The sequence below is a fragment of the Theropithecus gelada genome, chromosome 9 (assembly GCF_003255815.1).
Source record: "Theropithecus gelada isolate Dixy chromosome 9, Tgel_1.0, whole genome shotgun sequence".
Classification (NCBI taxonomy): domain Eukaryota; kingdom Metazoa; phylum Chordata; class Mammalia; order Primates; family Cercopithecidae; genus Theropithecus; species Theropithecus gelada.
In genome coordinates this window covers 117052749-117079705 of record NC_037677.1, presented here as the reverse complement: position 1 = coordinate 117079705, position 26957 = coordinate 117052749, and the positions used below count along the sequence as shown (strand labels likewise).

The 26957-nt window shown below is 43.9% G+C and overlaps 1 protein-coding gene across 5 annotated transcripts in view; it reads right to left on the bottom strand.

Annotated features, from left to right (window-relative positions):
* PLPP4 (phospholipid phosphatase 4) overlaps positions 1–23342 on the bottom strand; it is a 135702-nt gene extending 112360 nt beyond the window's left edge. For 4 of the 5 annotated variants that reach the window (XM_025397095.1, XM_025397097.1, XM_025397099.1 and 1 more), the window contains exon 1: positions 22941–23342. In XM_025397095.1, the coding sequence (XP_025252880.1) occupies positions 22941–22996 (56 nt within the window). In that variant the 5' untranslated portion in view covers positions 22997–23342. The remainder of the gene's footprint in view (positions 1–22940) is intronic. The other variant, XM_025397096.1, reaches the window with a different exon arrangement.
* Positions 23343–26957: the final 3615 nt, after the last annotated feature.

The following is a 26957-nucleotide window of genomic DNA, read 5'->3' as shown; positions in this document are numbered from 1 at the left end:
TAAGAACAAGTCAGTAATCAAAAAGGTCTAGGCATGCAGAATCCTCCAGCACCTAAACCCTGCAGCTGTTCAGACACTCAGGCTAAACCTATATATGAAATAAGAGTGATCTTACTTTACATACAATTTTAACAAGGTGACTATCTCCTTTCAAGGCCTTATCAGATTATCAGCTGCAAATCAGAAATGGAAACTAACTTGCTTTAGACAGCACACCATCCACAGCCTTTCAAGAATAGAGAAAACATTTTAAACTATAAGAAACAAACCAAAATAATTACAACCTCTAGTTATTTCATGGAAAAGGACCTCATGCCTCATCAGAACAAGAAGGAATTACGTGACTACCTGAGGGCCATCTGTCACCATTTCATCTCCAGCCATTGGTTAAAGTATCTTTGACAACATTTGTTTTAGAATGAAGGCAACAATTTTTATTTAAAAATGCATGATAATATGAGTGTTATTCATGGTGTGAGTAAATATTCACTCACTCAGCAAACACCTCCTGCACACCATGCTGAGCCAGATCCTGGGAAATGGTGGGAAGGCAGTGCAGGACAGCAATGACCCCAACAGGCAAGGTTCCTGCACCCACAGAACATACAGCCTGCTGAGCAGAGGCAGATGATAAACAGGGACACCAATAAATAACGGACAGCATCATTTTAGATCGCAATAAATGCCACAAGAAAAACAAAACAGAGGAATGTGATAATGGAACACGGGACAGCTGCTCAGTGAGAGTTTATCCAGCAAGGAACATTTGAGCAGGTCCCATGAGGATACCAGCCAGATCAGGCACTACTGGGAGGAATGTAAATCGGAAAATCATTTCTGGAGGGCAATTTGGCAAAACTGGTGGCAGTGGGGGGGGATGAGAAGTTTGTTTTGTTTTGTTTTGTTTTTTGTTGTTTTTGAGACGGAGTCTCGCTCTGTCGCCCAGGCTAGAGTGCAGTGGCACAATCTCGGCTCACTGCAAGCTCCACCTCCCGGGTTCATGCCATTCTCCTGCCTCAGCCTCCCGAGTAGCTGAGACTACAGGTGCCTGCCACCATGCCCAGCTAATTTTTTGTATTTTTAGTAGAGACGGGTTTCACCATGTTATCCAGGATGGGCTCGATCTCCTGACCTCATGATCCACCCACCTCGGCCTCCCAAAGTGCTGGGATTGCAGGCGTGAGTCACCACGCCTGGCCAGTTTCTTGACTCAGGATTTCCTTACCCAGAAATTCAGCCTAAGAACATACAAAGGTGTGCACAGCAATGAATGCTCCAGGTTGTTCATTACGGTGTTAACTATATCAACTAAAAACTGGGTGTCCAACACCAGCAGGCTGGCTGTATTAAATTATTTGCTTTCATTTAATGCACTGTGTTGCAGTTTTTTAAAAACCAAGTCAAGAAAGAATATTTGGCATAGAAAAATGCTGAGGGCATAAAACCAAGGGAAAAAGGCAGACTACAAAACGTTATTTCAGATGAGACATATCTCTTGTGTAGAGAAAGTACTATGTATTATCATGGGAGCAGGCATAAGACTGAAAGACCACACACAAGAATGTTAACTGTAGTTTTCTCTGGGTAGTAGGATCATAAATAATCTTATTTTCTATCCATTTTATCTGTGTATCATATAAGTTTCCTACCTCGAGCCTATGCTTGTTTCATAATTTTACCAAATAGCTGAGTTAAAATAAGAGAAAGAATTCCAGCAAAGATAAGTTGTTTAGAAGCTGTGGTTTGGGAAGAGGTGAGTTTCAGCTATGAGGGCAAAGCAGGCACCCTGGACAGCTCCCTTCCCGGAAGATGTGCTAAGTATCTGGGCCTGGAAGCTGCACCTGAGGAAATGGGCCAGACTCCATTAAGGACCCCTCACGAGAAGGTGGGACAGTCAGCTCTAGGCATGGGTCATGATGAGAAATGAAAATGTGGAAAACCTTGGCATGTGTCCTGACATTTAATCAAATGTGCACAAACTCACACTACCCCACTGTCACCTTTGCCATCTCCCTCCTTGATCCAACCCTGCACAGCCTCTAAGTGGCAAAGTGCAATGCGGCGGGCCAGGGGTTACCCATTACAGGCAGCTGATGGAGTGGCAGACCCAAAGGGCACCTCAACGAAACCCTTCACCCTTTCCTTGCTGCATGTCTTCCTGTAGAAGAAAATTGTCCTCCTTCAGTGATTCATGCCCTCCTCAACTTGTCCTCTAAGATTCTCTGCATGTCAGCAGGGCAAGCTATGGCCCCTATCTCCTATACTCAGGCCCAGGAGATTCCCATGGGGAGAGCCCATTCCTCCAGTAGGCAGAAGCGTGATCTAAAATTCTCTCACTGCAGTCAATTCATTCACTTGGTATTTCCTGAGCATCTACTATGTGCCAGGCATATATCGGGGGTGACAGAGACAAGGTGAACACAATAGCCAAGGCCCCTCCTCCCAAGGGACTTACTGTAGAGAGGGGCAGATGCTTTCCTAGCCCAAGGCCATGCCGGGAAATGACACCCAGACTGCTTTCTCTCTGACACTGATTCTTACACAGAACCTGACTCTGTTCAGTGTGGCATCGGACCCAGCTCAGTCCAGACCAAGAACTGCTTTCTGATTTCCCATAGGAGGCAAGAGTTTGTGATTTCCAGCTCAGCCAGCAGAAAAATGGGGGGTGATTTTCAAAGCACCTTGCTCAGAAACAAACAAACAAAACTGACGATGGGAACACTTCTTTCTGGAGCACAACCTTCACAAAGTTATTTTCTTCTGCTTTTTTTTTTAACTTGAAATAATTACATTTAATCCAAAAATTATTCGACATACCTTTAGATTCTCTGAGAAAGAAAAAGAAAAGCCTCAGGCAGTAATTCCAAATGCCGACACAGCAGAATTTTTTTTTTTTTTTTTTTTTTTTTTGAAACACCATTCTGGATTCATTCAAAGCAGGCAGCTCACATTCTTGAGAGGAAAATGAAGACCATGATTCACTCTTTCGGCATAAAGTACACAGATAATTAATCAAGTTTCGTCCGAGTCTCTTGATGCTTTTTCCATTGGTTATTCTAAGGCAGACACTATTTTCCTACAAGTCTGCAGACATCCAGGGAGAGGTTTGATTTGTTAAAGAAAGAAGCCAAGATTACGGTGAACTAAGATAGTTCTTATAAACAAGTGGCTCTCATAGGCAGGACAAGGTCAGGGTGACAAGAAGACCACTGGGAGAGGGCATAGAAAAACATGGTGCTCTCAAGACAGAGGCAAGAAGGGTAAGGGAAGCTTTAGCCAAGCACCTATGAAGGCAATGTAAGGGCTTACACTTGTGGTGTTCTCCCTGCATGCCAGGTACCACCCCGCTAGCATCTGTGCCCTGAGAACCCCATCCAGTAGGCACTATTTCTAGGGAGGAGAGGTTAGAGTAACCCAAGTAGAGGTAGAAGCAGCATTTAGTCCCACACATTCTGGCTCCTGATCCTGGGATCACCACCACTAGACTGGACCGCATCTGAGTGTGGGTTTGTTATGACCCGCAGTGGGCAGGCCAGTATGTGGAAAGCTGGGGACAAAGTATCACCCCACCCAACTGCAGCAACAGAGCAATAGGAACAAGGAAGTTGAAAGTCCTCTAATTCCATCTGTGCCACCTATTGACAAATGACTATGGGCAAATGACTTCCTTCCCCGAGTATCAGTTTCCCCAATTATAAAGTGAGAAAAATGACAGCATCTACATCATGGTGGTGGTGTTAAGGTTTAGATGAGATAATTGCACACAAAGCACAAAAACATTACCTGGCACAGAGTAAGCCCTCAACAAGAACAACAAAAGAAGCAGCAGCTGTTATAATTTATGGAAAAGAGTCCAAAGAGCTGGCCCTGGGGCTGGAGAGCTGGAGGCAAGGCCTGCACAGGGGGGCACAGTTGGCCCCAGGCAAAACGCATCCTTAATGTCCTCCACTCCCTTTTTGCTCTTAGCTCTGAGAGCCACCATTCTTCCCACCCAAGTCCCAGCTCCACTACAGCCCAGATCTCCAAGGGTCCTGCTGTCCATGTGGACAGATGTGACACAGGCACATGCCACTATTTATCTCCATGTTCCCTGGCACACTAGGACCCAATCAATGCATGTCTGAGGCTGCAGGAATGGAGGAATGGAAGTGATTTCAGACATTATCTTAAGTGAGGGTGGTGGACACTGTGCCCCCTGCCCACATCATGCCAGGATAAGAACCTGGAACAAAGAAGGTCAGTGTTACCATCTGCAGATATTTTTCCCAAAGTGCAGCTATTCCCAGCGTGACATGTGGTGTCCTCTGGGTTTTCAAGCTGGTCTTCGTAGAAAAAACACCTCCAGGAACACGCCCCCCTGAACTTCAGGTTCCATCCCTTTTCCTGATACTTAGAACAAAATCCACAGGAAACCTCAGGCCAGGGAGACCATTGCGGGAGAATATACCACTCAAAGGCCAGGCTCGCTCATCATCTCATGTTGTTCTCTGGACCTGTGAACACGTCTGTCTCATGCATCCCACAGAAGTATGATAAATACACAGAAGGGAACTGCCAGGACTTCCTTTAGAGCAAGAGTTTGTTGTAATAAAGAGCAGCTCTCCCAAGTAGCTGCCCCACAAAACCTATCTAGAAACACAGCTGCATTCATATAACCTCCAATGAATGGGAAAAGAACAAGGCCAAATGTGCAGAACCCATGCCTTATTAGGAAGGGAGGAAGTCCCATGCTAACGCAGGCCTGTGGGGCCAAAAGTCAAGACACCGAGGTGCCACTGAACAACAAGGAGGCTCTAAGTAAGGCCCTTGGTTAAGAGGGAAAAACAGAAAAATCTTCTTAAAAAAAAAAAAAGGGAATGGATATAATAATCCCTAAGGATTCCCCCAGGGAGCTGCTGGGTATAACATCACTCATGCTGGGGGCCATCTGGTGAATATCAAAGCTCCGCTTGCTCGGGAATTGTCAATCCCCTTTGTATCCATGATTTCACTGAGGTCACTAGGGTCATCTAATTATAAGAAAGCCTTGGCCGGGCGCGGTGGCTCAAGCCTGTAATCCCAGCACTTTGGGAGGCCGAGACAGGTGGATCACAATGTCAGGAGATCGAGACCATCCTGGCTAACCCGGTGAAACCCCGTCTCTACTAAAAAATACAAAAAACTAGCCGGGCGAGGTGGCGGGCGCCTGTAATCCCAGCTACTCGGAGGCTGAGGCAGGAGAATGGCGTAAACCCGGGAGGCAGAGCTTGCAGTGAGCTGAGATCAGGCCACAGCACTCCAGCCTGGGCGATAGAGCGAGACTCCGTCTCAAAAAAAAAAAAAAAAAAAAAAAGAAAGCCTCACTACCAGCCTCTTTCTTCCCCCGCCCCATCCAAATCTGGTGTAAATTGTTTCAAGACATAAAATACTCAATTTAAAATTTTCACTCAAAACACTGTCATCTTATTTACTAACAATGTGACACTGGGTGAAATCTTTAACCTCTCTAAGCTTTGAATTTCTCATCCAAATAAATGAAAGGATGATAAAATTCCTACCTCATAGAGTTGTTTGAATAGTCAAGGAGTAAACTGCCTTAACTATGCCACTGCCTGGCATATAGAAAATACTCAATAAATATTAGTTACTACTGTGATTGTTCTCATCATTATCATATCATCATCTCTAGAGCCAAACAACCCCAGTTTGCTTTTAACGAACAATAAGATTTTTTTGTGTCAGGATAAATAAAAGCAAAGCATCAATGTTTCACAAGGGTTTTCATAAATAAAGCATTAATATTTAAAAGTCTAATTTAATATTATATGACTGAAGATCTTTTTACTGGCCCACAAGAATGAATGAAAACATAATATATTCAGGAACGATGTATTTCCATAATCAAAAAATAAATAAAAATAAATGTGGGACTTCTATATAACTGTCATCAGTATTACGTACATTAATTCAGGGCTGATATTTCAAACAACACACCACAGAAAAGTACATTCTGAGCTGAATTTTGTAAAACAGGTAAATTTTAGATAGACAAAATGAGGCCATTTGAAGGATAACTCAGAGAACCATAAAAATAGTCATGGTAAAAGTAAAAATTGATGGATTTTTTAAAACTATAATTTTGTACGTAAAAAATGTAAACCTGTGTCAAAGAAAAAATGTTAAATCTCTTCAAAGAGACATCTAGGTCAAGATGGCTGATTGAACTCATATATTTTGTCTCTCTACCCTCTTGAAACACCACTGAAAGTAATAAAAACATAAACATAAATCCATATACAGGTTGAAGAGCCTCAAAGAGTACCAATCAGTAAAGAAGAAGGGGAAAAAAATTATGAAAAAGATAAACCAGATAGAAAAAAATAATACATAGTACAACGAAGAAGAAACCTCCATATAAAGGAGGTTGGCCTCTATATTAGTTCGTTCTCACATTGCTGAAAAAAAACTACCTAAGACTGGGTAATTTATAAAGAAAAGAGGTTACCTAGTCCATGGTTCCGCTGTACAGGGAGCATGGCTGGGGAGGCCCCTGGAAACTTACAATCATGGCAGAAGGGCAAAGGGGAAGCAGGCACATCTTCACCCGGCAGCAGGGGAGAGAGAGAGTGAAGGGGGAAGTGTTACTCACTTTCAAACAACCAGATCTCATGAGAACTGTATCACGAGAATAACGAGGGGGAAGTCTGACCCCATCACTCAATCACCTCCTACCATGCCCCTCCTTCAATATGTGGGGATTACAATTCAACATGAGATTTGGGTGGGGATGCAGAGCCAAACCATATCAGCCTCAGAAGGGGAACCCAAGTTCTATATATAAATTTCCTTCAAATTATTTGGCTAACTCAGAAATTGCAATGTGCAGAAAAAGACTCCAAGAACCCCCAGTGGAAAGTAACAGTCACAGTTCAAAGAGCCAAGCAGAGATTTCAGCACCTAGCCAGTGCTAGGAGATACAGTCTGGGACTGAAATGTATCCAAGTTAGGCTTTCTACTGAAACCTCAGAAGGGCAAAACCATAGGAGTAAAAAATCACATCCCAGATTAAGGGATACAATCTAGGGAAAAAAACAAGATAGATTTGCCCAACAATAGCCTAGAATCAAAGTTCTGAAGACTGAAATGACCCAAAAGTATATTAACTGCATGCCAAAACAAAATTCAATACTCTTAGGGGAAAATAACAATCCAGAATCTCTACAATGTATGTTTCACAATGTCCAATATGTAATAGTTACTAGACATGCAAAGGAAGAGAGATAATGTGACCCACCATCAACAGAGAAGGTCAAAGGTAAAGATCATCTTGATGTGGGAATTGGTGCAAAGGGATCTTCCATTATAAATATGTTAAAAGATGACAGGGAAAGAGGAACACAATGGATAACAGACGGAAACTTCAACAGAGAAACTAAATCTCTAAAAAACAACCAAATGAAAATTCTAGATCTGAACTCATGAATATCTGAAATAAAACATTTATTGCATGAACATACCAACAGAATAGACACAGTAGAATCAGTATAATAAAGAATTAGTGAATTTGAAGGCAAATCAATAGAAATTATCTTAAACTGAGCCACAGAGAGGGAAAATACTTTAAAAATAGAATAGAGCATCCAAGATCTATAGAACATTATTAAACAGTCTAATATATATGTATATGTACATGAAGAACCAAAAGTACAGGAGCAACAGAATAGGGTAGAAGAAATATTGGATAAAATAATGTCTTAGGACTATTTAATTGATGAAAGACATCAAACCATTATCTCCAATAATCTCAATGAAAAGAAATGGGAAAAATACAAATGAGTCCAACCTAGACACATCACAATCAAATTGCTGAAAGTAAAACATAAACAGAAAGTTTTAAAAACAATCAAGAGCAAAAATGCATTACATTCATAAAAGCAGCAATAACAGTAGAAGCTGACTTATCATCAGAAACAATGGAATCCACAAGACAATGCAAAGTGTTGAATGACGACTGTCAACTGAGAATTCTACATCCAACCAAAAAATCTTTCAAAAATAAAGGCAAAATAAAGATATTAATAATTTCAAGAAAACAAAAGCCAGGAGAATTTATTTCCAGCAATCTGCATTATAAGAAATGCTAAAGGAAGTTATTCAGGCTGAAGGGATATAATCCCAAAGGGAAAAACCAAATCTAACAGAACTGATAAAGAACACTGAGAATGATAACTGTGTCGGCAAATTTTTTAAAATTTTAATTGCTGTCAAAGTATGTTGATTGTTTAAAGTAAAAATAATTTAAATGTTTTGTGAGATTTATATATAGAAGTAAAATCTATAACAATATACCAAAGGCATGAGAGTAGAAATGAAAGTACGCTGACATACGATTTTTACATTGTACATGAAATGGTATAATAAATGACACAGGGAAGATGGTGGTAATAAGTAAAAAGTGCATATTATAATTGTGAAATAAACTACTAAATTTTTTAAAAGATATAGCTAACTATTCAATATAGGAAATAAAATGGAAAACAAACAAGTTTCTAGTTAATCTAAAAGAAGAAAGAAAAAAGAGAGACAAGGAACACATGCAACAAATAGTAAAAGGTGGTAGATTTAAATTCAACCATATTAATAATTGCATTAACTGTAAATGGCTTAACCACTCCAATTAAATGGCAGAGATTGGCCAGACAGATAAAGGTAAAAGATATAACTAAGTGCTATTTACGAAAGCCGTATGTTAAAAATAAAGACACAGATAAGTTGAAAGTAAAAGGATGGAAAAAGATACTCTATGCAGACTTTAACCTCAATAAATATAATGTAGTAATATATTAACGTTAAAGTAGACCTTAAGATAATAATATTAATACAAAGACAAATAGAAATTTTAGAATAATAAAAGCTCAAGCATCAGAAGGAGATAAAATTTAAGAATACTAACTAGAAATATAGACATAGAAATTATGACATCCAAATTACTAAAGTAAAAAAGGAGGGTAGCAAAGAACGCTTGAGCTATTCAGCTAAAAGAAAGAAACAAAGGGGATAAAACATAAAAATAAAGCACCATAAAAAGAAAACACATAATAAGTTGGTTTTAATAACACAAAATATTAATTATTTCCAAAAAACAATGTGAAGGCTACTAATTATTCTTGTTTGACAGAGATAGCATACCTTCAAATTAAAAAGACCAAATTAAAAGAATAAGACTATAGAAAATTTTAATAGCATGGCTACCTTCTTTTACTATATTTAGAACTTTACACTCACCAAACTATTCATTATGTTCAATCTATATAAATTTACAGCCAAAAAAATGACTATGTATGAGGCCACACAGAAAATCATAATCAGTTATAAAATATAGAAATCATACAAGCCACAGTCTCTGGTCTCAATACAATAAAACTATTTTAGCACTATCATTATCTGCCTTAAACGTCAGGAAACTAAAGCACAGAGACATAAAGTAACCTACCCAAATGATAGCCAGTAAGTAGCAGATTTGTATTTAGGTATCCTGGAACCTTGAAACCTTAACCTGAACCTTAACCTTAACCACTGTACTCCACTCCTTCCCAGCGGGTGGAGTGGGGTGAGTGTAGTGGGAGTAAATTTTCCCTACAGATATCTAAAAATACTATAAAATTACAATAATTAAAATGTTACTTGAGACAATACCAGGCAAATAGATATTCAGAATAGAATTTAGTTGCAATCCCATAAGATGCAAGAAAATAATGGACTATTCCAAAACCGACAAACCATTTGAGTGGGACAAGTAACAAATAAAGAACCAAACCACTAACAAATTAAAATTAAAGAACAAAAGTATAAAACACTAGATAATACAGAAGAACATTTCTGTTTTAGATGGGAAAGGACTTTCTAAATAAGACTGAAACTGAAACAAAGAAAGACTCATAGATTTAACTACATAAAATTAAAACATATACAATAATAGAAATTATAAAGAAACTTAAAAATCAACCATAGACCTGGAAAAATATTTGCAATATATGAAAGAGAAGATCCGTATTTATAAGGCATAAAGCACACCTACACATCAGTAAGATTAATTCAGAGATCCAACAGAAACATGGATAAAGGAAAATACAGATATTTCACTGAAGAAATACAAATTGCCAATATGCTTGTGAAAAGATGCTCAATACTAAACATAGAGAAATGCAAAGTGAAGTAAATGTTATATTCCAGGCCATGGCAGAAATACAAAACATCCAACATTGGCAAGGATGCATAAAAACAGACACCTTCACACACGGCGGTGAAATGTAAGTATGTGAAGCTCTTTGGGTGGACAATTTGGCAGTATTCATCTGAATTTAAAATGCATGTGGGCCGGGCGCGGTGGCTCATGCCTATAATCCCAGCACTTTGAGAGGCCAAGGCGGGCGGATCACGAGGTCAGGAGATCGAGACCATCCTGGCTAACATGGTGAAACCCCGTCTCTAGTAAAAATACAAAAAAAATTAGCTGGGCCTTGTGGCGGGCACCTGTAGTCCCAGCTACTCAGGAGGCTGAGGCAGGAGAATGGCGTGAACGTGGGAGGCGAAGCTTGCAGTGAGCCAAGATCACACCACTGCACTCTGGCCTAGGTGACGGAGCCAGACTTCGTCTCTTAAAAAAAAATGCATGTGGTCTTGACCCAGAAAATTCATTTGTAAGAGCTTATCATGAAGCAATACTTGAACAGGTGCACTACAATGTATGCAACAACTGCAACACTGTTTTTCAAAGCAAAAAATGAAAATACCCTAAGATTCCATGAATAGGTTAATACAATGGAACACCACACAGCCAGTAAAAAACAATCAAGTATGTGTTTATATATATAATATCTTAAAGAGATGAGTTTAAAAATTAAGCCATAAATAAAATGTGTTTCCAGTGGTTTTGTTAATTATATACAAATGTGTATAAAAAGTGAAGAGAATAGAATAGGCAGAGAAAGTTGAAGTGGTTCCAGGAGCCTTACACTTTTTGTATTGCTTTAATTTTCACAAGTATTTTATAATCCTGAAAGAAATTTAAGTGAGGAGAAATACATTCATTTCCATCACATTCATTTTGGTGTAATCCTTCCTAGTATTTGTGCAAATCAGACATACTTCAAATAGTTGCAATTCCAAGGCATATTTTTTGTATAGTGTTTTTCCTTAACTATTACATCATAAAATTTCACCACGTTTCTTCATGATTTTCAAATGATTCTTCCAATAACTAGATAATATTCTGTGTGTTCACAATCTACCAAATCATCTTCAAATGTTGACCATTTGAGTTTTAATTTAATTTTTATTTGACAAATACATTTACTTTGTTTTGTATGGAACACAGCAAAAAGAATCTTTATATATGAGGATTTTGGTATCTCTTCCATTAGTGCCTCCATGTATTTTTTACCAAGAATTCTAAATCAAAGGGCAGGAATAATTTTATGGCTATTTGTGCACTGTAATATTGCTCTTCAAAACAGTTGTACCCATTTACTATTCCACCTGAGCATCTGATCACATTTGAAAACACAAACCTATACATTCTGCATAGTAATCTTTACTTTCTGATTTTTCTTAAATACTTTAGTTGATATAAAATGTAGAAAGGTTGATTTTTTGACACATTGTCACTTTAAATATTTCTAAAGCAATCACAAAAAAATCATTCAGTGCCCTATCCTGGAATATTTCACTGGCCTCTTTCCATAACAGAAAACATCTATATTGATTTTTGATTGTGTATGAAATAATAAATGCTTACTATAAAATAATTTAGACATAAACAACATTTAAAAAGCAAATAGTACATAGTCCTATCAGCACAAAATAACCACTGTTAAAACTGTATTGTGTATCTTTATAGAGATGTAGGCACAATTGATTTTATTACATTACCACATTAAACTAGCATCATGCACACTTTTGTAAGCTGCTTTTATTATGTAACAATGGTTCATAGATGCCTTCTCAAGTTAACAAATAACTACCTATTATATAACTAATTTTAATAGCTGCACATTCTTCCATTGTAGCACATAAAAAGCTTCTACTAATGTATATTCATTGTTATTTTGCTGTTTTCAGATGCATATCTTGCATTGCTATAGAAATCACAGATTTACATTCTATAATAAAGACACGTACACACTATGTTCATTGCAGCACTAGCCACAATAGCAAAGACATGGAATCGACCTAAATGCCCATCAATGATAGACCAGATAAAGAAAATGTGGTACATATACACCATGAGCTACTATGCAGCCACAAAAAAGAATGAGATCATGTCCTTTGCAGGCACATGGATGGCGCTGGAGATCATTATCCTTAGCAAGCTAATGCAGGAACAGAAAACCAAGTACCACATGTTCTCACTTATAAGTGGAAGATAAGAACACATGAACACATATAGGGGAACAAGAGACACTGAGGCGTACTGGAGGGTGGTGGGTGGGAGGAGGAAGAGGATCAGGAAAAGTAACTAATAGGTACTAGTCTTGATACCTGGATGACAAAATAATCTGCACAACAAACCCCCGTAATATGAGTTTACCTCTCTAACAAACCTGCATATGTACCTCTGAACTTAAAATAAAAGTTAACATTAAAAAATCACAGATTTAAAGTGTGGCAGTTTTTGAACTTTTGTTAGTTTTCTGCTCATATCTGTTGCCCATTTTTCTGTTGATGAGCTCCTCTTTCCTTGTCAATTGGTAAGAGCTCTCTGAATGAGGGAGCATTAACTCTTAACTCTGTAAATCAGGACCTGAGAAGTGTCATAATTAAAGCATACTATTGTGACAAGTGCCAAATACAGAGGTGGCACATAGTAGGCATTAAAGTGTTCTTTCTTAGTAGCTAGCAGGTGTCTCCTCCACCTCCCTGCTTTCCTATAACCAAGGTGGCAATAGATGTCAATAATAAGATACTTACACAGGCCAGGCACAGTGGCTTACGCCTGTAATCCCAACACTTTGGGAGGCCGAGGCGGGCAGATCACAAGGTCGGGAGATCGAGACCATCCTGGCTAACACAGTGAAACTCCATCCACACTAAAAAAAAATAAAAATAAATAAAAAAGCCGGGCATGGTGGCGGGCGCCTGTAGTCTCAGCTACTCAGGAGGCTGAGGCAGGAGAATGGCGTGAACCCGGGAGGCAGAGCTTGCAGTGAGCTGAGATCCGAGATCCAAGATCATGCCATTGCACTCCAGCCTGGGCAAGAGAGCGAGACTCCATCTCAAAAAAAAAAAAAAGAAAACCTACACACACTTACATGTCAGCAATTTCTTTTTCTTGGATTATGATTCAGATGTCTTCTAGGAAATTTCTAAATCCTAGTTGAAGGCTCAGCTCTCTCCTGCAGTTTTGAGAGCTATGCTATTTTATTATTATTATTATTACACTGTGATGTCAGGCATCTTTCAATTGACCTGTATCTTCACCTCAGTTCTAGGAAGGAGGGAGGTGGAGGAAGGAAAAGAGACTCGCCTTAGCACCTACTATGTGCCATCTTTGTGCAAGGCACCTGGCACATCTCACATCACCTCATCTTTACAATCTCCCTAGGAGGTGAGATAGTGTCCCCATTTTACAGAGGAGGAGGCTCGGACACATCTTTATAATCAGCAGAGTCAGGGTGTCACGTCTTCACCATGATTTCAGTGTTTTGACCTGTAAAACTGGGAATTTCATTCAGTTCAACCTAAAAATAACATAAACAAAGAAATGTGCACTATTCATAATTATACAGCTGCCCAGAAAACTCCCCAGTCTGCCAAGCCCCCTTCCACCACCCTGACTTCTAACATTATTTGAACTCTATAGAAATGCAGCCATAAAGCATGTGTTCTTTTGTGTGACATTTTTTGTTGAACATGTTTTTGAGATTTATCTCTGTTGTCGTGGGTGGCAGCAGTTTGTTCATTCTCATGTGCTCCAATTTATTTCTTCATTTTACCCATGGATATATGGGATATTTATCATTTTTGCCTATTAAGCGCAATGCTGCTATTGGTTTTTGGTGAACATTTTGTAATTTCTTGTAGGGATCTACATAGGGGTGGAACGGCTGGGTTTCTCATCAGAAGTGGGCCATGCTGCCCATCTGCCTGCAGAATGGGACCCATTTGCCAGGCCCTGTCACTTGCCAGGCCCACTGCATGCTTTCTACAAGGTAGCTGCTCAGCAGATGGAGATTACAGCATCATACAGGCTAAATATTGCTTTTAGAGGTATAGCTGGACAGAGAGGCCAAATCCTTCCTTAAGAACTTCTGATGAAAAACCCAGCCGTTCCACCTCTATGTATATCCCTACAAGAAATTACAAAATGTTCACCAAAAACCAATAGCAGCACTACATTTAATAGCCAAAAATGATAAATATCCTATATATTCACAGGTAAAATGAAGAAATAAATTGGAGCACACGAGAATGAACAAACTGCCGCCACCCACAACAACAGAGAGAAATCTCAAAAACATGTTCAACAAAAAAAGTCACACAAAAGAACACACACTTTATGGTTCCATTTCTATAGAGTTCAAATGATGTTAGAAGTCAGGGTGGTGGAAGGGGGCTTGGTAGATTGGGAAGTTTTCTGGGCAGCTGTACAATTATGAATAGTGCACATTTCTTTGTGTATGTTATTTTAGGTTGAACTGAAAGAAATGCCCGGTTTTATAGGTCAAAATACTCAAATATCAGCAATTTCATACGGTTCAAACTAATACTTCAATAAAATATGTTTTTAAAAACCCTCTGGTAAAGAAGAAAGAAACATCTAGCATTGATTGGCAGACTGCTACCTTTCTAGAAACCAGCCTAGATGCTCCTGCCACTTCTCGCCCTGTTTTTCTGCCGATTTGTCTTGCTTTGTCTTTAGTGGAGACAGAATAACTAATTCCTCCTTTCTGTGGGATAATGTTTCACAGTTACATACTGAAAGACTGTGATGAAGCTGCCCCTGGGTTCTGCAGCCCCAGTTCCTCTCAGCCTTCTTTCACTCATCCCAGGAATCCCAAACCTTGCTCTTAACACCTGTGCGGCTTCTGGTTGAATGATGAGGGCCCACTGGCAGGCAACAGTCTTGTCAGAAGGAGCTTCCTTGCTGTAAAAACAGTGTTTCTATTTCATCCACATAGAACAGCAAGATAATATTTTTAAAGAAGCACTATTACCAAGATATGTTTCTATTTACAAATGCTATCATCGAAAAATAGAGGTAGTGAGCTTTTATGAGCCTTGCGTGTGTCACAAAAGGCATAATCTTTACAACTAATTGAGATAACTTTATCCACAAGTTATGCAACCATGCATTTCTTTTGCAGTGCCGGGAGCATTTATCTCCCTGTGGGAAAACATCATCAATTCTCAGAATTCTGGGTACAGCCAACTCATTTTACAGTGGCAAGTAATATTTCAAACAGAAGGATGCCCCATTTATCAGATGACAAGGCAGACACCTTCTCAGGGAGGGGAGCAGAAACACCGGCGCCATTGCACAGCATGCACAGATGGGCTGAGGGGGTACCTGAAGAAAAGCACCCCCTGGACGTGGCTTCTAACTGAGCCCTGTGTGCAAAGTTAACAATGGGGACACAGCATTTTCCTTATGTTACGTCATCTAAGAACACAACATAGCATTTCCCAGTATGTTATCTAATGCAGCTATGCTGATAGCACTTTAATTCGACCTCCTAGAATCCCTGTTGTAAAGGGCCAGCAATTTAAGCCACCACTGAGAAACTGCAAGGCTGAGGCCGGCCCACCCCACCAGACAGCAAGCTCTGGGGTTCTGACTCACTGGACAAATTTACGGCAAGGTACATCCCTCCCTTTTGAGGCCTAAAAGGAATCATTAGGAATACACTTCCAGGAGTTGATTCTTGTCTAGAAATCCTGTGGCAAATCATTTGTAAAAAGAACATCATTAGACACCTACGGTGTTTAGCGTATATTATGGATTCATTTCGACAAAAGGATAATACTAATAACATCACCATTTGCTGAGCACCTACAATGAGCTGAATACTGTCCCATTTAATACTCCCAATACTTCAATAAAATACGTTTAATATGATTCAAACTGATACTTCAATAAAATATGTTTTTAACATATTCTTACATTCATGAATACGATGGACATTCCCGTTGAACAGAAGGAGAAACAATGACAGAAGGGGATAAATACTTTCTCCCAAAGATCACACAGCACATAAGTTGCAAACCAGGATTTGGTTAGGCACAATGGTTCACACCTGTAATCCCAGCACTCTGGGAGGCCGAAGTGAGAGGATCTCGTAAGCCCAGGAGTTCAAGACCAGCCTAGGCCACACAGACCCCGCCTCTTCAAAAAATAAAACAGCTGGCTGCAATGACACACCTGTAGTCCCAGCTCCTTGAGAGGCTGGGAGGTTGAGGCTGCAGTAAGTGGTGATCATGCCACTGCACTCCAGCCTGGGTGATAGAGCAAGACTCTATCTATATATTCAAAAAAAGAATCCTCTGGGCCTGTAAGAGCAGGGCCCAAGGAGATGGCTGGAGTTAAGGGGAATAGCTATGGTTGCACCACTGCACTCCACCCTGGGCAAGAGAGAGAGACTCTGTATTAAAAATAAAACAAAACAAAACAAAATAGGATTTAAGCCCTGGTAACCTGATGCCAAATGCCACTGTCGTAACCACTGTGCTGTGCTGTCATTTTTAGATACTACATGTATGTAATAGGGATTAACAAGGGTGGCGAGAAGCTACTAATTTTTGTTATATGTACCACAGGCACTTAAAGTACCTTATCTGATAAAATCCAGTGAAGTAAGTATTAGCTCCATTTCCTACATGAAGAAACTGAGGTTCAGAGATTGAAGGCAACTTGTTAGTTAGTGGCACAGCTAAAACCCAAACACAGACCTGCCTGGCTCCAAAGCCCGAGGTCTTTAGTTATAGCTCTTTACCTCAAATAACTCATTTGAAACTTGTTTCTAGGCCAAGTGCAGCGGCTCACGCCTGTAATCCCAGCACTTTGGGAGGCTGAGGCGGGTGGATCACAAGGTCAGGAGATTGAGACCATTCTGGCTAACACTATGAAACCCTGTCTCTACTAAAAATACAAAAAATTAGCCGGGCGTGGTGGCAGGTGCCTGTAGTCCCAGCTACAGGAGGCTGAGGCAGGAGAATGGCATGAACCCGGGAGGCGGGGCTTGCAGTGAGCCGAGATCGCACCACTGCACTCCAGCCTGGGCAACAGAGCCAGACTCCATCTCAAAAAAAAAAAAAAGAAACGTGTTTCTAGAGAGCAAGCAGAATGATTCTGACCGTATTCGTTAGATAGAAAGGACTGATGGTACAGTAGCCAATCAACCCCAAAACTTCAGTGAACACAGAAAGTCCCCCTCCCTCTTACAAAGGCCACTCTAGTGACAGGATTCTCCAGGGCCACCGCCTGCTGCCTCTACCCTATGGTGCTGCCATCCATTCACTAGACTGCACATAAGTATTTCCCAAAGGCAGTGGATGGAAGGAGCCCCTGCTCAAAATGCAGATTCTGAGGGCCTTGATCTCTATTTCAATTCAGTTAGCCTGACCTGGGCCCCACGTAATCCTGACGTAGGTGCTCAGCAGACCATCCACCCCTTAAGCAGCTTTGCTTTGGACTGATGCAGAATGCTCAGGTCTGTAAAAATTATCCTGGGAAACTGAGTCAGGAGGCACCGACCATGCTCGTGCCAAGGCCAAGCTAGGAGAAGGAGAAAGCAAAGAAGTTAAAGATGCAGACAGCTAACCACAACGCAGAGCAGAGAGTACTTGTCCTGGAGAGCCATGAAGCAGGGCTGTGGCCACGAAGCCCATCGCGGTCAGCAAAGCCTGCGTGTCCAGCCAAATGGTTCCTTTCCACCCCAGGGCAAACATCTGAGCATGGTACAGTCTTGTTTCAAACCTCCAGGCTCCCCCAGTTTTGCCTCTGTGGGAATGACCACTGCCCTGCAGGGCCCTGAGGCCACTTGCATTCTCCATCCAGGTTCGCTTCCTGCCACTCCTACACCCACCTACCCCAAAACCCACACTGAGGCCAGACTTGGTGACCTCATCCCCACCCAAAATATGCCTCCACACCTCCGGGCCTTTAGCCTGCAGGAATGTCCTTGGGCCTAGGATCTGCACACCTGGTATTCAGTGCTCAGCCCTGGGCAGCCTTCCCTGGCACACGCATCCTCCTTCTCAGTAAAACCAAGCACCTTGCTCCAACTGTCCCCAGCATGGAGTCTTACACTGGGCTCTTAGGGGCAGAAGAATCTGTTAGTTTGTGTCGATATTTCAAAAATCTACCTGACATCCAGTGCCCTCAAGCAAGTCACCTGGACCAGGTAAAGCACCAAGTTTCCCTGTGTCTTGCTGGAATTACACCAATCAAAGCGTACCAATGAAAGGGAAAGGAAACGACTATCACAAATGCTTGTACCTAGAAGGTGCCAAATATCCGTCAAGTGGATGAACAATGAAAGAGAAATGCTTGGAGGGAAAACTTTCAAAACCAGTAATTGCATTGGAGAAAATAACAAATGGTGGCCCTCTGTGTGCTTTCCCTGCTGGACTGTGAGCTATTGGGGGCCACCTGGCCTTCTCTCTCCTCTCATCCCCAGTGCCTGGCAAAGGCCTCTTGCATCCTAAGAGCTCAAAGAAGGATGCTGGATTATCTAAGGGGAGGTAAACACCATTACCTGTGCACCCTGGCATCCTGAGCAGCTCCTGGGGGGATCCTGCAGACAGAGAGCCACCAGAAATGACAGAGAGGGATGGGGAGAAGCGCAGATGGAAGGAAGGAAAGAGGAAGATAAGACCCCAAGGAACTCAAGCCTACAAGTGAAACAGACAGACCACCTTTCCCCCAGCCCAGCACACGAGATTGTCATCATCTTTCTAGGGTCTTTTCTGCAATGTTGTAAATACAGAGTGCTTGAACTAATTGATGTCCTGGGAGAAGACGGCCAAAAACGGCAGAAGAAAGCAGTGTATCCCTAGTTTCTTACTACTACGATTGATGTTCTCACTGGCAATTTACTCACCACATCGTACCCTTAAAATCCATGCCATGATCAAATCCCATCTTTTAGGAAGTGTGAACCACCACTGCCATCCCTCCACCTTTGAGGTGTCATCCTAGCATGTGATTTTAGAACTCGAGTGACAGCTTCCCACACATCACTCCAGGCAATGTGCACTTGCTAGGAGTTAAGGAGTCAAGGAAGGAATTGCTCACAGGATGTGGCCAGTTTCACAGCAGTCTGGAAGCCTGGTGCTGGATGTCTTCTGTCTCAGAGGATGACCACTCAGGGACATGGGGTCAACCGCCTGTTTGAATCAGGGTTACACCTCCTGCTAGCTGAGTGACTTCAGGCAGCTTACTCAACCTTTCTAAACTTTGGTTTCTTTATTTGTAAAGTGGGAATAATGAACAGAATCCAGTGAGATGAGGCTTAAAAGAGAAATCACATGGAATGCCTTTTGCATGCAGTAAGCCCTGGACTGACCAAAACTGGCTGCTATTTTTTATGAAGCAAAGTGATTGAGAGTCCAGACCTTGCAGATGGAGCCTCTAGATTTAGGTCTCAGAGCTGCCCTTGTTAGCCCTGTTACTTGGGAAGTTCCTTAATTTTACTGTGCTTCAGTTTCTTCATCTATGACAAAGAAATATCAATATACCCCCTTCATCAGGCTAAATGGCATATGAGATAGTTTTCACTGGTGCCTGACACACAGTGAGATCTCAGTAAATGATTGCTATTGTACTGGTGATAGTGGTCAAAGTGAGTAGCATGCTCCTAGTAGTGCACTATTGGTCTGCTGGGTGTTAACCAGCCATCTCATTTCTACACTATGTGCTTGCTGAGTAAGGTCTGTTGCTAGCCTTGGCATTTGCAGAAATACTCAAAAGAATCTCTCCTGGAGCCTTGGGTAGCAGCAGGACAGAAAAAGCCCAAAAGTGCTTCTCCTTCCTGCTCTGCCCACAATCCATGAGTAAGAGCAATAGGACCTCAAGGCCCACACACTTCATGGTACTAAATGCAGCCTCAAAACTTCACATTTCACTTTTATTTTTCCTAAACACTGGGTTCCTGTAGCCAATTTATCTTCTGTTATGTTAAACTTTATATGCCAGCCTTGATTTGCATTACTCTACTAATTTCCTTCCCAACGATTTGAAGTCCTTAGGCAGGGCTGAGCATCTATGGGGTGGTTGCGGGGGCGGGGAGGGCCTGGAGAGCATCCTCTCCGAATTCTGAATACACAAAACCTCAGCACTGTGCCTAGTCTAGAAACAGAAAATGGGATCTTTAAGAGTCAGTAAGGAAAAGTTTGCATCCCTACTACCCATGGGCCCAAAATGCATTTTATTAGCTCTAACTTCGAATCTTTGAGGAGCATATGGGCTACGGGCAGCAAGATCCCTGCTCTCATGCAGAGCGAATGTAGTCAGAGAACAGGCACATCTACAGGTGATGTTTCTCCAGCGGCAGAAGTTTGCAAAGAAGCAAGATACCCCCTCTCCCCCCAAAAAATTCTTTCATCCTGAGCAATAGGGTAGAAATACCAAGCAAAACTAGATGATGCGTTATACTGGCTGAATTGGACACTGGCTGCAACAGAGAAATCAGATTCAGCCTGCCCATGGGACGTTCTAAACCCCTGTGCCGCTGAGACCACCATCTTCGTGAGCAGAGGTGGGTACAACCCACTGAATATTGCCATCATTCCAGTGCTGGCAAAAGGAAGAATTAAACTTCCCCCAAAAGTCAGTCTCTGTCAAGGTGCCAGACGCTTATCTGAGAAAACAAAGGGTCATCTGTTTCTGCATGCTCCCAGCCGTCCTCCCAGAAGTCAGTACATGCCTGATATTAACAGCATCTGAGCATCCAAGAGCTGCCCCCCTAGGGAGGCTCGCATCAATACCAAAGCTGGTTTTTGCAGGTAAAAGAACCACAAGTTGGACACACTGTTAGCAATTCGATAAGAAACCTGGGAATCATCCAAAAATGCCATCAATGTCCATGTGTGACAGCAGATCCCCTATTAAGTAACACAAGAGGGAACTTCAGAGAACAGAACATAAACTGCCTGTCCGGTTTTTACATAACACCCTTAGAAAAAGCAAGACGCACATAAGCAATAATTACCAAGTTTTCAAATTTACTGCATAGACCATTGTGTATTTGTAAACATCTCATAAATATTTGGGGGGATATTGGAAGGGACACCTGAAAACGACAAATATTTTTACACATTGTTGGATCCTTTTTTATCTGAGCACCCCCAGCAGCAGTCAAACCAGATAATGAGATAGTGTAAGAGTCTATCTCACTTTATCTCAGCATTCTTCCCACATTCACCCAACAAATGTTAAATTCTACTGTGCACCAAAAACTTATCATTTCTATCACATAATAATTTAATGAGATTCCAGCCTATCTGCTAATTAGAAACTGTCCCCATCTGATCACACAGCAATCACTAGTTTTAACGTACATTCCAAAGGTAGAAAATAGAGTAAGAGAAGGGAAAAGTGTTTTGTTTTTCCAAATGCATCAAAACCCAACTGAAGTTCTCGTTCCTTCTTCTCAGTGAATAACACCAGTGTTTGCGCAGAAGGCGGGAGAGGGGGGCTTGCTTGCATCTGGGGGAGCTCGTGGCCTTTTCTGATGGTGTGAATAAATACTCTGGATGAATTTAATCCCTGGTAAAGAAAAACATGCAAGAAAGGGCATTTCTTTCCATGTGTATACCCTGGGCTGCCCAGAACAGAAGTCATCTTTGACACAGCACACCTGCCACGGACGACTTCAGATTGAGGCAGAAATTCAGACAGGGCCTCCTGTTTGGCTCGGGAGGGCTTTTCCAGAAACGAAAACAAAAACAAACAAATAAATGCATGGCAAATCCAAAAAGTTCATGCCACTTTAATATTTAGAATAGGCAGAAAACATCCATGGGCAGAGAGGGGGAGAGAATTTGGCTCACTGATGGAGGGACCAGTGCAGGTGTGGGTGCCCAGGTGACAGCAGCTCACGGGAGGCTGTGGGGTGGCTCTGAGCTGGTGTTCTGGGCTCAGATCTGAAAGAGAGAGATGCGACAGCTCCCTGCAGCTTGGGCCCAGGAGGTCATTGAGCGGTGGGTCCCTGGGCTCACAGAGCAGGCTCAGACATCTCTGAAAGAACCTGCGCCACCACTCCTTCCTCTTTTTGGGATCGCTGTTCCCAGTGCCAGCCGCTCAAAGCCACCCTGGGCATTTCACGGCTGCCCTGGAGGGCCTCCGCCCCCAAAGCGGACATTGACTGGGCACAGAGCTCCAGGTGTGTGTATCCCACCCCCAGCTGCAGCCCCTTGACTTCTCAGGCCTCCGCAGCAACAGTTTCTCAGTAGGAGAAGCGCTGCAAACGTCCGCTGGGAAAACGCTCCGCAGGACCTCGGGCGCTAAAGCCGGGGACATGGAAGGAGTCCGGCCCTCAGCACAGCGGGGAGGAACCGCAGATGGGGCCAGGGGCAAAGACTTCCAACGCGGGCCTTAAAGATCACACAGAAGGAGAAACTTCCCGAGGACACGGGCCAGGGTGCGCGTCCCTGTTCACAGGTGCAGCCCTGGATCCCCTGGGCAGGTGGTGCGGGGCTGGCGACAGGCGCGGACCCGGTGAGACCCGGAGCAGGTCTCAGCCCCGGCGTGCAGGGGTCGCTCCGCGCCTAGGATCCCAGGAAGGAGAGAGGAAGGGTCTCTCTTGGTCCCATAGGGCACGTTGCGGGCACTTGGCGGGGAAGGGACCTCGAACCCAGGCCCCGGTGGGAAGCGGCGGCGCAAACTAAGTTAGGGCACAGAGAGGCTTGGTCGGTGGGTCCTCCGCGTCAGTGCGCCCTGCCCGCGGCGCGCCACTACTTACACGAAGACTCCGAAGAGCAAGGCTCGCACCCCGATCTCGATGGCCAGCTCCCGCATGGTGCGGCCGGAGCAGCTCCCGCGGCGACGGCTGGCGCTCTGCGCGGCTCCCGCAGCTCGGCCGGCGTCGGCTCGCCAGACCCTGGGAGGCGAGGGAGGCGCGCTCCAGGCCGCGGGCGGGGGCGGAGGCGGGCGCCGGGCGGAGGCAGGCGCCGGGGAGGGCTCAGCCCAAGCCTCCCGCCTCGGGCTCCGGGGCTCCGGGAAGCCGCGCCGGCCGCTCGCGATGCTGCGGACCCAGCGTCCTAGTGCGGAGCCGGGGCCGCCTCGGGGACTCCGGGCTCCCTCTCCCCGGGAACCGCCTCCGCGTCCTGGGCCCACGCCGGGCACACGCGGCCCGGGGAGGGGAAGCCCGGGAAAGCCCCACCGCCGCCGCCGCCTCCCTGCGCGCTCCCCGCCTCCCCCGCCAGTGGGCGGCCCCTGGGCTCCGCGCCCGGGCAGCGCGCTCACTGGGACTCTGCCCGCGGCACCTCTGCAGCTCCTGGTCCTGCCTCCGACACCCGCTGTCCGGGCTCTCGCTCCCTGGCACACGCACGCACGTGGGCATGTAGTGGACGAGCGCTCTGGGGATTCTCCAGGGCTCAGGGCAGCCCTGGCCAACCTCGGTCCCTGCCGAGGAGCGCTCCCTTCCTCCCGTGTTCGGCCCTCCCTACACTGTTCGAACCTGAAATTCTTTCTTTTTTCTAGGAAGTTCCCCCAGAGATCACTCGCGGGCTTCGCTTTGCTCTCAGGAGATGCCAGCCAGGGTCCAGGGCTGTGGCACAGAGAGAGAGCAAAGGCGAGCCTGGCTCCCCACCATGCCACCAGCGCCAGGTGGCCCCTGGGGGCCGAATCCTCTCTCCCCCACTACCTGTCCCCCGCCCCCAGCAGCTTGGGGCTGCTGAGCTGTGGAATATGAAAAAGCTCCTGCCACCGTGCCTGGCCGGCGTGTGGGAGGTCAGGGTCTCTTGTCGCTGACACAGCATTCAACCAGCCGTCAGCCAGGCAGCAGGTAGAACTTCAGAGCCTCATCCTCAGGTTCAGAGCCAAAAGTCCAAGCATCGCAGCAGGCCTAGGGGTCACGCCCTCCAGCTGGAGCCCAGAAGGAGCTTGGATTTGCTTTCCCCAAAGCTGTCAGGATTTTATCTTACTTTTCTTAGAATTTGAACTTCTTGGCTTCACTAATTTAAACCAAGAAGACATTTAAAATGCAAAAACACACAGTGATTATAACCATTAGGTTGTTCCTGGGGAGCCCAGGCCTCTCTTGGATTTTAGGAGAGACCCAGCCAAAATTGTGTGAGCAGAGGACACGGATTAGAAGGTGGTTCCTGGGACCGAGGAGCTACGGCTCAGTCCTGGATAAAAGGGGGAGCGGGTAGAAAGAACTTAGGAGGAGGCCCTTGGCATCAGCAAAGGGCAAACAGACCCTACCTTCAAAGGAAACACGTGCAGATCAGAGATACCTGAGCCCAGACATCTCAGGGGCTAGGGAGAGAGAGGCAGAGGGAGTAGGAACAACCCAGGTTCTGTGTGGGAGGGACTCCAGCCCTGAGGCACCGCAGGCAGGAGCTGCATCTGCTTTCCTCATCACTCTATGTCCAGTGCCCGGCACACTGTGGATAGCTGGTTGGTACTTAGTAAATGGATAAGTATATATTCAAACATATATATATATATATATATATGGCTATGTATGATATATTCATTCATATAATATATGGCCATATATATCATCAGGCACACGAGGTGTCAGGTGCAGGTAGAGTAGGAAGGTCTTGGAGAGAGGAGGTATGCTTCTGTCTCCTTTGTATCTTGGGCCCAGCAACTACCTTAGACATAACGACTCCCATGGGTTGGCAAAGTGGTGTAGGAGAGCCCATAGGCAGCCCAGTGAACTCTGATGATCTGGATCTGAGATTGTCAGGTGGCCATATTCCAGCAGGGCATACTGACAATAGCCCCTGACATTGGGGCATCACTTACCTATAAGCATCCACTGAGCGTGAGTGCAGCCTGTGCAAAGTTGTGTGCTAGGTGACATGATTCATAATCCATCTCTGCCTTCAAAAAGACAGGGAGCTGATAGATCACAAGGAGACTTCAGGGAACTATGCAAAGCAGTATTAATAAGTCACAAACATGTGCTTCAGAGAACCCGATTGCTTAGAGGTCAGAAGTTGGAATCACATCATGGGTCTGAGATAGCCTGAGGACACAGCCTCACGGAAAGGAGCTGGCTTTTGGACCAGGCGCGGTGGCTCACGCCTGTAATCCCAGCCAGGGTGGGAGGATCATGAGGTCAAGAGATTGAGACCATCCTGGATAACAGGGTGAAACCCCATCTCTACTCAAAATACAAAAATTAGCTGGGCATGGTGGTGCATGCCTGTAGTCCTGGCTACTCAGGAGGATGAGGCAGGAGAATCGCTTGAACCCAGGAGGTGGAGGTTGCAGTGAGCCGAGATCGTGCCACTGCACTCCAGCCTGAGCGACAAAGCAAGACTCCATCTGGAAAAAAAAAAAAGGAGCTGGCTTTTGTAAGGCAAAGAAAGAAAAAATCAGGGGAAGAAATTCTTGGTAGGGGCAAGAAAGTAGGTGCAAGGGAGCAGAAGGCGGAAGTGGTTTGGTAGGGCATAATGAGTTGACCCGTCTGACAGAGCAGAGAAACATCCCGAGGTGAGGTTGGTGGAGGAGACCTAGTCGTGACAATCCTGCCTATCAGGGTCTATTACCAGGGTCACAGTGAGAATCTAAGTTTATTTGTGTAGAGATACCCGGAGAGGGGTCAGAAGGGGCATGTAACTTCACTTCATGGTCATTAAGCGACTCTGAAACACATAAATCTAAAGAACTGCCCAATTAAACCCCTATTTTGCTGGAATTTATTCTCCATTATCTCCTCCAAGTCCTCATCCAGTGCAGGGTGCAAATCCTGCCACTGAGAAGGCATTCACCCTTGAGGGAGCCTGTACCCTCTTCAGACGGCTCTTTCAAAAGCATTTCCTTACAGGGAACTGCTACACACCACCTTGCAACTTACATCATTGCATTAGTCCTGTCCCACCAGCTACTTGGAACTGTCACAGTCAATGCTTCTATGGTGATGAACAACAGATGGCTCAACCTAAACTTATGTAAGAAAAGATGATTGAAAAGTCCAGTGGAAGGTCAGCCTTCATGCATGACTGAATTCTGAGTGCAAGCAATGTCATCAGTACCTGGTTCTTTCCAACTCTCTGCTCTGTCTGCACCGCATTGACTTCAGTCTCAGGCTCCTGGTAGTTTCAAGATGGCTGCAAGCATTCCAGTTTTACACCCTCTCAAGTTCAAGGCTGGCTAGAAAGACCTCTGCCTAGGTCCCAGCACTCCCAGCAAAAGTGTCACAGAATGTCATTGTTGCTGCCGACCCTGAACCAATCACTGTAGTCAGGGAACCATGATGGATTGATTGTCTCAAGCCTGGTCACATGCTTCATTCCTACCCAAAGCTTCTGAGACTGGGGAGAGATGGCCCGACATATAGAGGGCTGATGCTTTGGAGCAGGGAAAATGTTTGATGGGAAGGTAAACAACCAGGGGCCATCCTGTTCCGTGCTGCATGGTGGGGTCATCCCCAACCATGCAGATTAAAAACAACCAGCGTTCCTCCCTACATTCTTGTCCAACTCCACGATCATTAACCAGTAAAAGGGAGTTATTCTTGGTGCTCCATGATAAGGTTGCCCAATTTCTACAACTGTCAATACAGACTTCCAATTTGTTGTAAGTTTGTGTTCTCTGAAGGTGGCTTTAAACAAAGCTATGATGTCATCCTTGATGCTTGTCTTCAGCTGCCCAGTCTCTTCTTTCTCCAGTCCCTTTGGCAACCCTGTTATCTCCTCTAATGATCCCTTTTTCCATTTGCCAAAACCTGCTGTCAAGGGAAAGCTCTAACCTTATTCATGATATAAACCTGGATCAGGATGTCTCTGGGGGCTCTCTT